The sequence below is a fragment of the Heloderma suspectum genome, chromosome 1 (assembly GCF_057233095.1).
Source record: "Heloderma suspectum isolate Gila_16-S chromosome 1, 16-S_ref, whole genome shotgun sequence".
NCBI lineage: Eukaryota > Metazoa > Chordata > Lepidosauria > Squamata > Helodermatidae > Heloderma > Heloderma suspectum.
In genome coordinates this window covers 216,027,270-216,043,822 of record NC_139458.1, presented here as the reverse complement: position 1 = coordinate 216,043,822, position 16,553 = coordinate 216,027,270, and the positions used below count along the sequence as shown (strand labels likewise).

Sequence of the window (16,553 nt, the reverse complement as noted above, 5' to 3'; positions counted from 1 at the left end):
ATCCTGCTTCAGGGCTTCTCACTGGGGCATCTGGTTGGCCACTTTGGGAACAAGACGCTGCACTAGGTAGGCCTTTGGACTGATCCAGCCTTGGGGCTCTTCTGATGTCCGTTTAACATAGAAGGAGACTTGGCCTAAGGACTCGTTCAGCCTTGATGATTTCTCTGACAAGAGACTCACCTGCAGCATAGTGGGGAGGATCCACTGGTACCCGCTGAGAGAGAAGAGGTGGTTGAAATGTACAGCAGTGTTGATTACAGTGGCAGCATATTGCCTCAAGAGGGCACTGTCCTCAGGGTGTAGGATCAGGGCTCCATTGAACACATTCAGGAACAGCATGATTTCATCCCCCCAGGGAAATTCACTGGGCATCCCCAGAAACATCTCCTCTAGTAGCTTAATCCACAGGCTTTTCTGAAGAGTGTCAAGGCCAAAGAGCTCTTTTCCAGCTAGAAGAGTAAAGAGACCAATGTCAGTGTCAAATGCTGCAGCTTCTTTCAAAGAAGAATTTATTCCCTCCCAAAGAAAATCTCCACAGTGATCAGTAGCCTTCACAGGTGATCTTACAGGGAAAAAATGGCGGTAGCTGCTTTAGTTACAGATCAGATATTCAAAAGGACCACTAGATCCTTTACTGTTATCTTTCTGAGCTGATAATAACTTAATTACACTGCACTATTAACTATTAAACTAATGGTATCAGTGGACATTTAATTGTATCCACACAGCGAAATAAAGCCCCCAGATGAACTGAGCCACTGGAGTCTCAGCTAAAAGATTTCTCTGTGGTACCTTGTGGATCACTGAAGAGTGAGAATTCTGCATCAATCGCACTGCGAGGGAAAGAGGGCAAGCGGAGAAGGTCCTCTTGCAACAAAGACACATGGGACTGCTTGTGAGCAACAGGGATCCTCTGCGTCAGAGAAATGAGGAACAGTACCCGGCCCACTTCTTCTAGCTTGCGTGTGAACACCTGACAAAACAGCCAGACTAATGGTCTGGAAATGTGCTTGCACATGAACACACCCACATACCCACAATCAGGTTTTCAATCCAACACCTAGTTAAAACAGGCTTTGCTCCACTTATCCCCATGTCCTTAAGCAGATGCTGATGGATCCATCTCGATTGGATCTGCAAGCCTCCCCATTAGAATTTAAGCTTCCATTTCTCATGGTTTTCAAAACTCTTGCAAATTACATTGATATGTTTCATCTGGCCATGTGATAACTCCTACGTTCAATCAGTTTTCCAATCCAGATTATTTGCCACCTAAAAGGTCCTTGCTTTGCATGCAGTTTATATATTAATTAATTATTTCTTGTGTTTATATCCCATCTGTTAAGAGTAAAACCCTCACCAGGTGGTTTAGAACAATTAATACATATAATATACCAAACAATAAAGCATTAAAAACATAACCAGTAAATTAGCCATCAAAACAGCAGCAACTAAAACATGAAGCCATGTAAAATCATTAAAAAAAGCTGAGCTGAATTAAAAAAAGCCTTTAAAATGTGCTTAAAAGCCATGGATGAAAGAGCCCTCCCAGGAGAGGGAATTCAAAGATGGGGGTTACCACAGGTGAGCAGGACCTTTATGATCTCCTTTCCAGATCACAGAATCTGGGAAAAAATAATAATAATTCAAAGCATACTTTACACTGGGCTTTCTGCTGGAAAGGCTCTGTGGGAGGTGGAGTACCTGTTTCTGAATGAGTTCTTGCCCCTTTTCTGGGTGCATGTGTACCAGGTTCAGCTGGGGAGATACTGATCTTCGAAAAGGGTAAATATCACGGACATAGGTCTACAGTGGAACAAAAAGACATATAAAATATGTTTTACAAATGAAGCAATGCAGTTGCAGTTTCAGCAGTAGTAATTAAGGATGCAATCCTATGCATGTTTAGACAGAAAAAAAGTCCTGTAACTCCCAGAATTCCCCAGCCAGCCTGGTTAGGGAATACTGGGTTGTAGGACTTTTTTTCTGTCTAAACACGCATAGGACTGCATCCTAATGCTCTTTAGTAGTAGCTAGGCACCAGTGGCGTAGTGGAGGGGGAATGCAGGGGAGCACAGCTCTGGGACTTCTTTCAGAGCTGGAGCGATGATGTCATCTGCCAGAGCCCTAAGGAAATTGACAGACTTTCCTTGGTCTAGCAAGTAAAAGAGGTGATAATAAGGATTTCAAGTTTCACTATTGTTTGTCACAGATTAGCATAGAGGAAGCCAGAGGATAATCACACAAAGGCTGCATACTTCTTTCCTTTCCTTAGTTGGGGCTCCTACTTCACGCTAGCCGTTACCATTTCAACTTAACCTTAAACCATTTCAACTGAAACATTTCTTAAAGTTCAATGTGTTTTACAAATTGAACCTGTGCCATCAGAAGTAAGCATCACTGAGTTCAATGGCGCTCAGCCCCAGGTAAGCTACATATTGGACTGCAGTTGTGCTCTATAAACTTATTTGTCAAATTTTATTAATGGGTTTTGGGGGGATGTCTGTATTTTATGTAGGGATGGCCGTCCCAGGGAAATCCAGCCCTTTTAAAGCTTGACGGATTTCCCAAGAGCCCCTGGCTGAGCTTGCATTTGTGAGCTGAGCTGTGGGCTTTTCCGCAGAATCTGGGAACTTTTCTTGGATTATTTTCGTCCTTAAAGTGACATTTACACAACTGCGTAAAAGAAAAGCAGGATGTCTGGTGGGAGAGGGGGGCAGGGTTTGTAGCAAATAATTAATTAATTGATTAAGAATGTTATAGTTTGCCTTTCTGCCAAAAATAGTTGTCAAGGAGACTAATAATGATAAAATACAGATTGAAAACAGAATCTTAATTAAAACCTAACACAAAAACAAATCTATTAAAAACACAACAATAAAAGAGAGACAGAACCCAATCGGTTAAATCCCTCTTCAGCAGCAGAGCAGCTTATACACCAAAGGCCTGCCTGAATAAAAAGGTCTTTGCCTGCCAGCGGAAGGACAGCAGAGAGGGAGTCAACCTTGCCTCCCTTGGCAGGGAGTTCCACAGCCCGGGAGCAGCCCACAAGAAGGACCTCCATGGGATGTGGCTATGGGGATTGTCATGATAAGGGGCCTGCCTTTCAAAATTTACCACTACCCCACTGGTGGACACTTTCTGCGGTTCCCCATCGTAGCCTCTGCACATTAAAAAAACCTGTCTCAATGGATCTTTTTGCCCCTTCGACTGGATGAATTAAATTAATGCATCTAATTAAAAATCAAACATGGAAGACAAAGGATATCTTGTTACATCACTTTTCCAAGATGGGGCAATGTGCATATTATACAGGGCAACATAAAATCAGAACACAAAACTTTGTCTCACCTTATTATAATGAATAAGGTTCCATCTTTTATCCATTAAAAAATAATTGGAAGATTGGGATTCAGGTATGTTAAAAAATTCCAGACATTCCTGTGATGGAAAAAAATAAACATCAACTTTTATCTGTTGATCAACTTGTACAACAGGTGTACAGGACATAATTTCAAATCTCTTATTCAGGCAGAACCTTTGTTCTGGAATGAAATGTGTGCTTTTTCATTCAAGGAAGTTATTCATTTTAGATTCTAAAAATGTACAGAATGTATTGCCCTCGAGAACTGTGGTTACATCGCTGCTCCCCTGCCCATAACACAGGAATTTTAACTGCAAGTCTTTCAAGGCCTGTACTGTCAAGAGGATAGGCTAATTTTTTGTGTACAAAGTGTACTATGTAAATAAAGTATGTATTCAACGCACGAGATTATGAAAATAACCTGTTTTCCCCCAAAGGATTCAAAAATTGTTCTTTTTCCCTTTCTTCCTCTTTTCCCTTTATAGGCTTATCATTCCACTGACAGAACTCTTCCATCAGTGGAACTGGGAGGGGGCAACTCTCCATCCCACACTCACTGCTCTGGAGGGCTGGGAAACTCCCCAAAGAAGATTTTCGGGTAGTGTGGAAGACTGCGGGGGAAAGGAGAGAGGGAGAAAGTCTCATTGCACTAGTGGACTTCCACTAGCATGACCTTGGATTTAACCCATATTCTTCTCTTGTGCATAATAGTTACCAGGTCTAATCAAATACTAAACAAACAAACAAACAAACAAACTGTGACTATGCTATTAGGGTAATTCTTTGTTATCTAAGTGGTACTGGTTAGTTATAATTATAAGCACCAGGTGCTTTGGTATTTTTTTTAAGTCCAGGTGTCATCTTGAACTAGGTTTCCAAATCAGAACTGGAATTCATATCATAGCCCTACTGCAGATGCTTATCTGACCAACACTCCAATTCACATGGTGGATCACCCATGTACCCCTCTATGGAGCTAAAGTAATGTATGAGGTGGGTACTGCATGAGGAGATCTACATGCAAGATGGCCCTATTTACACAATCTTCCTCTCTCTCCCACCCCCACTTTTGAGAGGGCATGAAACACATGAATTTGGCTGTGGTATAGATGGATCTCCCTGCAGAGCACCTACCTCACAGGTTACAGGCGATTGAGGAAAGAGATACACACCTCTACCATGCAAACTGGCATGCTGACTGGGAGCTGCTTGAACTAAACGTCTAGAAATGCATGGGTTTTACACCAAACAAAGCAAATCTAACCACTGTGGTTGTATCGGAGCTGATGATACATACAAGTGGTTAATGAACCACATCACACCCTCTGACAGAAAATGACGGTTCATGAAGGTTCTGAAATACTGGTGGATTTGACAACCTAGGCATCAAAATGCCTTGCAGAATTGTTTTAATAAAATAATATCCAGACCTTTAAAAGAGCTTCAAACTGGGTGTCTTCATGGACTGGTAACTGGGTTGGGATATCACATTCATTTTGTCCATGAACTACCAGGGTCTTGGTGCCTTTAAAAAGCAATAAAATATAATAATGTCCTAACAAAATTTGAGTCATACTATATTTGGCTATAAAAGACCAACACTATTGGTAATATTAACCCGAGGGTACACAGTTGTTAGTAAAAGTGGTGAAGTATTATTTCGAATCTACTGTTCAGCATTTGCCTGTAAAAATAAAAACCATTAACATTTATATCCTGTCCATCCTGCAAGGAACTCAGGACAGTGTATAGGGTTCTCCCCAAACACCCCATTTTATCTAACTCTGTGAGGTAGGTTAAGCCAAGAGCCTCATAGCTCACTGGGAGTTGAATCACTCCTAGTCCAGTACTCTAACTACTACACCGTGTAAGTACTCTTTTATTCAGACACACCAATAGCTAGGAAGGCAGACTAATCCTGTTTATTCTGTCATTCCTAAATTTACAGAAGTGTTTGTGATTATTAATATCTTATATGCATCCTCTGGGGAGGTTCTAGGAATATCAGTGGGGTGGATACAGAAAACAATGGGCTTCATCATACGGAGCTTTTATCCTGCAACTGAGATGGCTCCTTCACGGAAGTTTGTGGGCTCTTTACATGACGCCGTGACCCTGCCGTGACCCTCCTGCACTAAATGCCCTTTGTTCCATTTTTAAATAGATCGCGGATAATCCGTCTTCCACTTCAGTTTCCTCCGTGAAAAGAGTTAAAGCTGCAAGAAGAGGAGCAAGATCAATGAAAGATAATGGAAGACTCAGATACGGGGAGAAGGGGGCGGTGAAGGAAGCGCATGTAGAGGGAGTCAGTGGTGATCCTGCATTTAAGATGGAAGCAGAAAGCTTCGTTTTAAATGCAGGATTTTAGGCTGGTGTAGAGATGCCCAATATTACTTAAGAAAGCCATGTTTTTTTCAAAGAGGCTCATTGCTGGGTCAGTGTCCCTGTGGTCCATGATGTGGCAGAGATGGCTCATACAGAATCTGCAAGACATACCCAAAGTCCAGCATTCACAGTACTGGCTCATTACAAAACTGCTTTGGATTTATTCCTGAAACTCTGGCCATTGGTGTCTCATTGTGGCTCAATGTATGGGATAGTACAACATAATGTCACTTTTGCACATGGGCACAAGACTCCAAATGTGATCATTGATGCATCCTCTCTCGTCAGTTTGCCCAATGGAGTTGGAGGAACAAGAGAAGTGGCCCAATCAGCCAGAAGGTCTCCCATCACGGATGCACCAAGTTCTCAATAGAGATATATTTAGAGGGTTTTAAAATATTATTTTGTTTTAAAATGGGAAATTCTTTAACCAAAGCGTGATGCAGCCTGCTCATGTGAGGGCTAAAAATGGGGGGGGGGGGTGAAGTAGGGGTATTGGATCACGCAGAGAGTTCTACTTGCATTCAAGAGGACATGAGCAGAAGCCCCCCTCAGACCTTTCCCCTGAACATGGGGTGATCAGGGACTGAGCAGGCGGCAATGGAGATGCTGGGGGCAGGCTTTGCATGAACATGATCCACACCCCCTTCCCGTTTTTACCTTCACATGAAGTAATTAAAAAGGAAAGAGTTCTCAATCTGTATCAGTGGATAGGAAGGAAGGAAGGAAGGAAGGATAACATAGCACTGGTTCAGCAGCAACAGTCAATATAAAGAGCAAATTCGGGCAAAAGACCCCACTGTGTGTAAAAATGGGGGATTCCATACCTGGCATTGAGGCAGTAACCAACAGCTTTACTTCGCATTGTTCCTTCTTCATGGTCTGTTTAAGATCCTTGAAGAAAAGTCCTTCTACATAGCCCACCACTTCCCAAAGGAAGGTCAAAGTAGCTGAAATGGCATCCATGCCCCATTCACATGGCGTGCGCACAAAGTACATGATCAGTCCCACCTACAAGTCACAAAGGTACACATTGCACTGGGTTTTGCACAGAGCACACTGGTCATACACGTTAGAGACCCTTAGTTTTCACAGGGTAACATAGGCTCCCCTGATAGCGCACACTTTGCTGCTAAGGGAACCATCAGTGATTCTTCCCAGACCAGTTATTGTGGATGTTCTGCCCTAACCAGGTGAATGAAATACAGGCAGATATAAAGGCTTTGTGCTGAATCCCAATGGCAGTGACCCTGTTCTTTTGCAACCTTCTGAATTCTTGGCGACTGATCGTCCCCCAAATTTGAAATCATATTTTGGATCCATGCTGTTTTTATTCCTCTATTTTCCTCTGGTAATCACAGGCCTATCAGCCTCAGGCAGACATCATCACATGAACCACATTCACCTTGTATCTGTTAACACTTTTAAACAGTATTTTCTTGGATTATGGAAGGTTCACGGTAACAGTATTTCAAGAACTTGTACTGTAAACAATTCTAAAAATATAAGTCAATATTAATAATATTAAGAAGTGGTATTATTATTATTGGCTGATAATTCAAAAACATGGCTTACGAGGCCATAGATGAGCACTGTGGCAGTGCGCTCCTCCCTGACTCCTCGCCTGTCCCCTTCTTATTATGTGCCAGCTTTGTTGTGGAGAACCTGGCTTGTATTAAGTCAGCATTCCACATCATGTCCAAAGTGGAGAACTCTGGCTTAAGGCACAAACTAGGCATGTTTAGACAGAAAAAAGCCATAAAATTTCCAGCATTCCCCAGCTAGCATGGCTAGCTGGAGAATGCTGGGAGTTGTAGGACTTCCCCCCACCCCATGCTGGCTGGGGAACGCTGGGAGTTGTAGGACTTCCCCCCGCCCCATGCTGGCTGGGGAACGCTGGGAGTTGTAGGACTTCCCCCTGCCCCATGCTGGCTGGGGAATGCTGGGAGTTGTAGGACTTCCCCCCGCCCCATGCTGGCTGGGGAATGCTGGGAGTTGTAGGACTTCCCCCCGCCCCATGCTGGCTGGGGAATGCTGGGAGTTGTAGGACTTTTCTCTGTCTAAAGGTGCATAGGGTTACACCCTTAATGTTGATGAATAAAGCAGGAAAATAATCCAGAATCTGGCTTAACACAAACCAGGATCTCCATGCCAAAGCCAGCGCACAGCAGGAGGAGGGGAGGGGTGAGGGAAGTATGAACAGCCACAGTGCTCATCCACAAGTTCATAAAGTATGGATTCTGAGCTGTGGACAAAAAACCACACACAGCCAATGTGAACAGTATACTTAAAAAAAAAAAAGCTATGTGTCATCAAACAATTTTGTGAAGTGGGATTCTAATAATCACATTTTACAGAAGAGGAACTTTGTCTAAGAAGAGATGACTTGCTTCAGGCTTCCTAGCAGGCCTGTTAAGAGTTGGTCTAGTGTGGTGGCTCTGAGAGTGAGCTATGAATAAGGAAGTCCATGGTCTGCCAGGACTCAGTAGGTGGCACCTCTCTCAGGCTCAGCCTTTTATCTGCAGTATGGGTATAAAAATACTGACCTACTTCAAGGGACTGCTGTAAGGTTCACAACAGGATAATGTACATGAAGCACTCTGAACACTCAAACAGTACTTTTATGCTAATTATTGAGCTGCTGCTGCTACAGTAGTAAGAACTGAGCCGGGGTTTCCCTGGCTTCTATCCACTGGACTACTGTCCTCCAGGAAGACACATCGTAGTAAACAAGAGGAGATTTTGTACAACTGGAGAAAGGAAATATAAAATGCAACTATCCTCTCCATTCTCAGAAAATGGAAGCCAAATAAACACTTAAAACACTGACAGAAAGTGAGAGAGGAGCAGCACAGAGTTACACTACTTTGCTGAGTGTGAGACACTAAGGGTTCAATCCTATGCATGTTTAGATAGAAAAAAGTCCTACAACTCCTAGCATTCCTCCACCAGCATGGCAGTGGGGGAATGCATGGAGTTGTAGGCCTTTTTTCTATCTAAACATGCATAGGATTCTGCCCTAAATGTGACAGTATAATTTAAAAGTCATACAGTGTTTATGTTTGGAGAGGTGTGTAGATTCCCATGAGGACAGTTTTGGTTCCCATGAGGACTCAGAACAACTTACCAAGTAATTAAAGAGGATATGGGATGTCTGAGCAGGGAAGTCTCCAATGTTGAGCAGAAGTTTCCGCAGCATATACATCAACTCATCCTGGAACAAGAGCAGGATTTGCTTTTCAGTTTTTATTATAAAATGCTTGAAGCCTTTCTTCACATTCCTTAATTCACTTTTCCCATCAAATGAATTCACAAAGACATATGCTTCAGTACTTCCACTAGGCCCAAGTCATCATGTCCTAAGCAGGCAGGCAGGCAGGCAGGCAGGCAGGCAGGCATTTATTTCATTTATATCCCGCCTTTTTTCATCTTGCAAGGAACCCAATTACATTTCTTAAAAGGCACAGCAGTACCAGGTGGGGAGCCTTCCTACTCGTGATAGGAAATGGGGCTCTGGTCTCCTCAAGGACCTGCTGTGACCTTTTCTATCGCACTTTGAGGACAAAATCGCTTGTCTCCATAGCAGACTTGACACTGCTGTTGGCGCAGTTGCAGTTGAGGTGTCTCACGCCACCACCTGCCTGATTTTGTGGGAGCAGCTTCAGTTGCTGTGGCTTGATGACGTGGACAAAGTGCTTGCAGCAATGTGACCGACCACATGCCCTCTCAATCCTTGACCCTCCTGGCTGATAAAAGGTAGCCGAGGAGGTCTGACTGAGTGGGTCCAGGGTGTGGTGAATGCTTCTCTACAAGAAGGCGTGGTTCCTGCTGTCCTTAAGGAGGAAGTACTGTGATCACTCCTGAAGAAGCCCATTCTGGACCCAATGGTTTTAGACAGCTACTGCCCAGTTGCAAGTACCCCTTTCTTAGGGAAGGTACTGGAGAGGATCATGGCAGAACAACTGCAGGGACTATTGGAGGATACTGATTATCTACACCCGTTCCAGTCTGGGTTTCGACCTGGTTGTGGGACTGAATCAACCTTGGTTGCCCTGATGGTGACCTTTATTGAGAGAGGGACAGGGGGAGTGTAACTCTGCTAATTCTGCTCAATCTCTCATCAGCTTTTGATTCCATCAGCTACAGTATCCTCCTGGATTGACTCTGTGGGATGGGCATTGGAGGCACTGTGTTACAGTGGTTCCTGTCTTACTTGTGGGGCTGATTTCAGAGAGTAATACTGGGTGACCATTCCTCGGCTCCTTGGCAAATGAGCTATGAGATTCCGCAGGGTACCATCCTGTCCCCAGTGTTATTTAACATCTATATGAAGCCATTGGGAGTGGTCATTAAGGATCTTGGAGCCAAGTGCCATCCATATGCTGATGACACACAGCTCTGTCTCCATGTGACATCTGAATCAGGTGCGGCTGTGCAAGTCCTGGATCAGTGCCTAGACCCAGTAATGGGTTGGATGAAGACCAACAAACTGAAACTGAATCCTGGCAAAATGGAAGCCCTGTGGGTGAGTGGTTCCCGAGACCAGGATATAGGCTCGTTGCCTGTTCTGGATGGGGTTGCACTCCTTCTGAAAGATCAGGTCCGCAGTTTGGGGGTAGTCCTAGATCCATCATTGCTGCTGGAGGCCCAAGTGGCCATGACAGCTTAGAGAGCCTTTTACTATCTTTGGCTGGTTCACCAGCTACTGCCTCTCCTGGACAGGGATAGCTTGGCCACAGTGGTACAGGTGCTAGTAACCTCAAGACTGGATTACTGCAATGCGCTCTATGTGGGGCTGCCCTTAAGGCTGCTCCAGAAACTGGAATTAGTGCAGAACGCAGCAGCTCGGCTGTTATCAGTAATTGCCCCTTTTCAGCATGCAACTCCTTTGCTGAGGGAACTGCACTGGCTGCCTATTTGCTACTGGGCCAGGTTTAAGGTTTTGGTACAAGTGTACAAAGCTCTAAACAACTTGGGACCAGGATACCTGAGAGAGCGCCTTCTCCCGTACCAACCTGCCCAATCACTGAGGCCATCAGAGGGCTTGCTCCTGGAGGTTCCACATGGACCTATGGCCCAACTGGAGTCCACCTGAAGAAGAGCCCTCAGTGTGGTGGCTCCCATCCTATGGAACTCCTTGCCTCTGGAGGTCAGGCAGGCACCAACACTGGGTTGCTTTTGGCGCCTCCTGAAAACAGCTGTTTTCTAGGAAGTCCTCCTTGGATAACCAGCTTCGGTTTTATTGGCGCTCTGTTTTTTAAATAGATTTAATATCATGTTTCATCGTTTGTTCATTTTATCTCTTGTTGTTCACCGCTCCGGAATTTGTTTAGATGTGGAGCAGTATACAAATGTTGTAAATAAATAAATAAATGATGAGAGCATTCTCCTTTATAGGACAGCTAAATCCACAGTCCATAAAAGCTGGACTGAAGGTCTAGATATAGACCCTGGTCTGCTAAATGCCCAATCTTGTCTTAAAAGTGTTTTGACCAGTTCTATTCTTTGCTTGCATTTGGACATAATAAACTATGGTTTATTCTTACGTGAATGAGCCTTGGACCCATGTGCTCTGCACCTCTTCCTCTGGCATGGCTATGAAGAGACTAGAAGCTTTCACCTCTGTCATCAATTAACCACACTGTGGAGCTACATCAGAACCCTAAAATGTGGTTAATCTTAACTATGGTTTATTGAAACAAGCCATAAGTTTGAAGTTGGCTTGTTTCAGTAAAGCATAGTTCAGACTAACCACAGTTTGGTTAGTCCTAATTAGGGCACCATTAGTTAGGGCATAATGCTGATTTGTGATTAGTTAAAACAGAGGCAAAAACTTCCAAACTCCCTGCAGCCATGCTGGCGAAGGAGAAGGGAAGGAGAGCACACAAAGCTGAGGCTCATTCACGTAACAATAAACCATAATTTATTGTTACATCCAAATGCAGCCTTTGAGTTCTTTTAAGTGTATATATTATAAAGTAGGGCCTCTACCTGTCGATTGCTGATTGTTAGTTTCTCCAGAAAATGCCGAAGAACTGTAGAAGGATCTTCAATGAGACAGTTCCATAGGACTTGCTGAGCCACAGCACTCACTGCACAAAGACGAAAGGAGACAGCTAGTCTTGGCCTGATTTCAGGGAAGAGTAAATTTTAAAGAAACCTTCACTGGCACCTCTAGACGAAACATCTATTGAAGTAGGCCCAGGTCTGCTGCACTTATTATCTCAGCTGGTCCAACCTCCGCCCCAGCCTCCTGTGCCTAGAAAACAATTTGATTTTTGTGTTTACTCCTTTTTCATCCACATACCCTTTCCACGTGCACTGTATAGCTTAAAGTATCAGCATAAGTTATGTATAAAACTTAGGCTGGTTCCATACTAAAGCTCTTTAAGCACTGCTGAGGCATTGCTTTTCCAAATTAGCCTGATGTGGAGTTAAATGGAAGTTCCACACCTGCAGCACAATCCTATCTATGTCCACTTGGAAGTAAGACCCAGGTAAGTGTGCTCAGAATTGCAGTCTTACTAAAGTGCTACGTTATCTAGTGATGCCCTTTGGCATGGGAAAGTTCCTGTTACAATATTTACTCACAAGTAAGTCATATCCAGTAAAGGTCCTTTCCCATGTTAATTCAAAGCTTCCTCCTTGCAGGTTCAGCCCATTTTATTGCTTCTTGGGGGATTAGTGATGAATTGCCTTAATTGCCTCTTATTTAGTCAGCTTCTATTCTCTGCAGGAGGGAGCAAGTCAATTGATGGTTTCCTCCTATTATTTTTTTCTGGGTTTTTTCTTTTGTAGTGAACCTCCAAACAGGAAGCTTTTGAATAAAAGCACAGTAACCCTTAGAAGTCTCAATAGCACACTAGACAAGCTGGCACTGCAACTGTAGAAAACCTCACCACAAGACAGGTCTGAAAGAATACAGGAAGGCTGAATCTACACATAGCAGTTATACTGTTATCATACCATTTTCATAACTATTGGTGCCCATTGGTGTCATGTGTACCAATAGTTATGATAATGGTATGATAATGGTATAAATGCTATGTGTAGATTCAGCCGAAGACAACCCAGAAAAACACTGCAATATAATGATTTGACAATGATGTCTGAGATCTTTGTAAAAAGTGAATGAACAAAAGATGGCAATTCCAGAGAAAAGAGCTACTTTGGAAGCAAGCTTAGTATCAGGGATATGATACACTTACTGGGAAGAAAGGCTTAAACCAGACCTAGCAGCAGCAAAGACATTTGTCAGGACTGGATCATCACAGAATCCCTATAAAGTGCTAAAACCAGTGTAAATGTTTTAAGAGTTTCATACTGTTTTAAATATTCCAGAAATCTTTCACATATAACAACACCTGCTACTCCATCCTCCCGGACTTCTCCATCTTCCATTAAGTGAACAATGGGGAGCACAGCTGCACAGATACAGGCTGGGAAGACTGCTTGCGGGGGCTGGGGGACATGATGATTTGGGGTATGCTCTGTTGTGTGTTCCTCATCTAGAAAAAGAAATAGACATAGTGTCAGTGAAGCCCCCTCCACACTTAGTTATGGATCTCCATCTGCAGCTGTTCATAATGAATCTTTGGGTTTAACAGGAGAAAAACATTGAGAACATAGAGAAAGAAACAAAATCCTATGTTGCACTCTAACCCAGTACTGACTGAGAGATAATTCACACATTCAGAAAAGGAGTAGGGAATTTCAAGGCATGAATCACTATTCTGAATCTTTGCTTCTAAGGCCTGATTCATAGGATATCCCAGAGGTGTGGTTGCCACTAGAGCCATGAGAGTTCTGTGTGCTTTCCAGCTTCTGGAATGTGGTGCTTAAATGGGTTGTTGAAACAAACTTAACTACGTGAGAGAAGCCAACTAAAAATGGAAGACTTTAATCACCTGAGCAAATTTGGCCTAACCAACATGGGCGCTGTTTTATAGACAGTTAACTATACAGACCAGTGGCCTCCTTGTATGAGTCTCCATAAACAGCTGCACTGTTAGAATAATGAAATGGGCCTAAAATAACATCCACAAGGCAGATTCACAGACTTACCTTGAGATAATCCTTTGGAGAACACACTAGCCCCCCCGCCCCGCCCCGCCCCTCCTCCTCCTCCTCCTCCTCCTCCTCCTCCTCCACACACACACACACACACACACACACACAATGAACATAATATAAACATAATTCAAGCATGTTATTCGACTGAAATCCCTGCTTCTTTTGAATTCCTGAATCAGCCCTAAGGTTATATATAAATAAGGCAGACCAGTTTCATCAGGCTCCTCCCTCCCTCAACCATCACCAAACATCCATTCCACCTGACTGCAACAGAGAGAGATAAGAAGCAGGGCCACTCCATCAATTCTGCTGAGAGACGAGCTCCAACAGGTTCCTCCCTCCCTCCCTCCCTCATTTGTCACCTTGACAGCAACCATTTCATCAGGCTGCAGCAGAGGAAGAAATGGGACTGCAGAGCCATTCCATCAGCTCTGCTGGGACACCAGCTCCATTTAGCTCCATGCCTGAACTATTTCTATCCCAGGTAGTTATTATAAAAACTACAATGTAACTTTAAGAATTGTTGCCTCATTTTGCTTGTTTTTCTCTTCCTTCCCCCTGACTTTTTCCTTTTGCATTTGTTTTAGATTATAAGCCTCCAATACAAACAGACTGTCTGTTTGTATTGATCTTAGGTAAGCTGCTCTGGGAGCCTCTTTGACTGAAGAGTCCAGTATAATTAAATAAATAAAGCAACAGAAGTTTGAGGAGACATTTAACATGACAATTAATATTTGATCTATAGCTGTCATACCTTCAGCACTGACTGCTGAACGCACTGACCAAACTGAGCCACGACGAAAGGAGTAGTTCCTATGAGACGTGCTGGAAGTGCATGATGGACTCACAGACAGACGGCGAGATGCCAGGTTGGAAACTTCTTCTACTGACAAAACAAATAGAAGATGTGAACTTTGGTCTATAAATTCTACAAGGGATCTACCACTGATCTACTGCAATGGTACTGATCTACAACAACAGAGCAAAAACAGACTTGATTAAAAAAAATACTGTAGTTGGACCTAGGTTACAGTGCATATTTATGTGTGTTTTCTAAATAAGATTTTATAGGTTCGATGGCCTTCTTTAGAAGCAAAGAGATTGATGTTACAATGCTGGAAGTCTCCACATTCTCTTATTTCTGAACAATGGGTAGAAGGAATGCTAGAGCTCAGTGTGGAAGAAAAGGTATCTTATAAGGACCAAAACAGACATAACATTATTCACACCATTTTTTAAAACTGGAGGCAGTGGAGGGATCCAGATTGAGACTGTGGTGAGGTAGAAAGGGGTGCTAACCCTTTGGCCCTGCTGTAGTCCCAATCCAGATTTGGGGCTCTGTGGCTGCTATTGGATCAACCTTTTCTTCAATACATGCACCAGCTCTGGATTACTATTATGGCCTTATCAACCTCTAGGAGGTCACTCCTGTGTCTAGAGCGCACCTTCCTCTTCCTGCTCCGAGTTTGGGGAACATGTGGGCTCGTAACAAGCCTCCTGCGTGATGGGAATGGCAGTGATCAGACTAGCTTCTCGGCCCAGACGTTTTTTCTCTTCTTCTTGCTGCAGGTTCTTCAGAATGTGCTCTGCTCGCTGATGAGAGCGTGACACTGCCCGGGCTGAAAATGATTTCTGTAAGCAAAGCATTGAAAAAATGTGGAGTTGGCCTGGGTTTTATCGAGCACAGTCAGTTTAAATCAGGTGCAAAATATTGCAGTTAGTTAAAGAGAGATGGCGAGTGTCTTGACAAAGTCTGTAACCAACAGAGCTCAACCCTAATTTCCATCACACCTAGGGAAACTACTGAAGCATCACAAGGGATTTTGTAACAGAGGCTGCCCCCATCAGACATGCAACCCGTCCACACTATCACCATTACAAATGATGCGTTAGGGCTGCAATCTTGTGTGCCTTTACATGGCAGTAAACCCCATGAAACACAGTGAGCCTTCTCTCCAAGTAAATGTGCATAGGGTTGCACTGTAAATCACAGCACTGGTGTCTGCACTGTACCCAGAGCGGTGCTGATGGCTACTGATGCTATGTTGTTTCCTGTGTTTCGTGTTGCAGGATGGTTCAACCAATTTTGCTGGCAGCCAGTTAGCACCCAGACTCAATTCAAAGTGCAGATTCTTCCTCTAACGCCTTATATTGTCTCAGTATGAGAACACACACTGATTGAAACAACCAAGGTATGTCCCCCAAACTGGAAGAGCAGCAGAGGACTGGGGTTATGGAGACAGAAGAGAGCCTTTTCAAATTCCAGTTTATTGGAATCCATGCCAGATGTCCTCCCATGCCCAAACAACCATTAAATTACACAGAGACACCTCAAGCTCCATTGACTTGCATGCGGACTGGTTCCGGCTTTTAATTGTTCAAAAACAACATACATACATACATACATACATCTTGCATATGAAGTAAGACCCAAGTTCAAGCAGGGACTCCTGTCAATGATGCTAACTTTTGTTTTTTCAACCCCCTCAGCTCAACTAATACATACATGCCAGGGATACACTACAGCATTTTGTTGTGGGACTGTGAAAGTTTGAGGCCAACAGAGGGAAGCAAAAGAAAAAGATCAAACCTAGGGGACCGGAGTTTTTTTGTTGGGAGAGGGTATTCCTGAGAGGAATAGTTTCCTTTCCCTGGTTAAGTTTCAGTTTCCTTTCCCCAGTTAAGTTTTATTTCTTCAGGTCTGAAACAGTACTTTTGGTTTTAAGGGAGG

General features: G+C 43.6%; 1 protein-coding gene across 3 annotated transcripts in view; it reads right to left on the bottom strand.

The window, feature by feature from the left end:
- Positions 1 to 16,553, bottom strand: part of UNC80 (unc-80 subunit of NALCN channel complex) — a 168,625-nt gene that overhangs the window by 45,684 nt on the left and 106,388 nt on the right. For all 3 annotated transcript variants that reach the window (XM_084819218.1, XM_084819210.1, XM_084819202.1), the window contains 11 exons: positions 15,268 to 15,454; positions 14,577 to 14,708; positions 13,114 to 13,257; positions 11,741 to 11,841; positions 8,877 to 8,963; positions 6,577 to 6,760; positions 4,795 to 4,889; positions 3,352 to 3,441; positions 1,705 to 1,806; positions 793 to 973; positions 181 to 449 (listed from right to left, as the gene is read on the bottom strand). In XM_084819218.1, the coding sequence (XP_084675344.1) occupies positions 181 to 449; positions 793 to 973; positions 1,705 to 1,806; positions 3,352 to 3,441; positions 4,795 to 4,889; positions 6,577 to 6,760; positions 8,877 to 8,963; positions 11,741 to 11,841; positions 13,114 to 13,257; positions 14,577 to 14,708; positions 15,268 to 15,454 (1,572 nt within the window). The remainder of the gene's footprint in view (positions 1 to 180; positions 450 to 792; positions 974 to 1,704; positions 1,807 to 3,351; positions 3,442 to 4,794; positions 4,890 to 6,576; positions 6,761 to 8,876; positions 8,964 to 11,740; positions 11,842 to 13,113; positions 13,258 to 14,576; positions 14,709 to 15,267; positions 15,455 to 16,553) is intronic.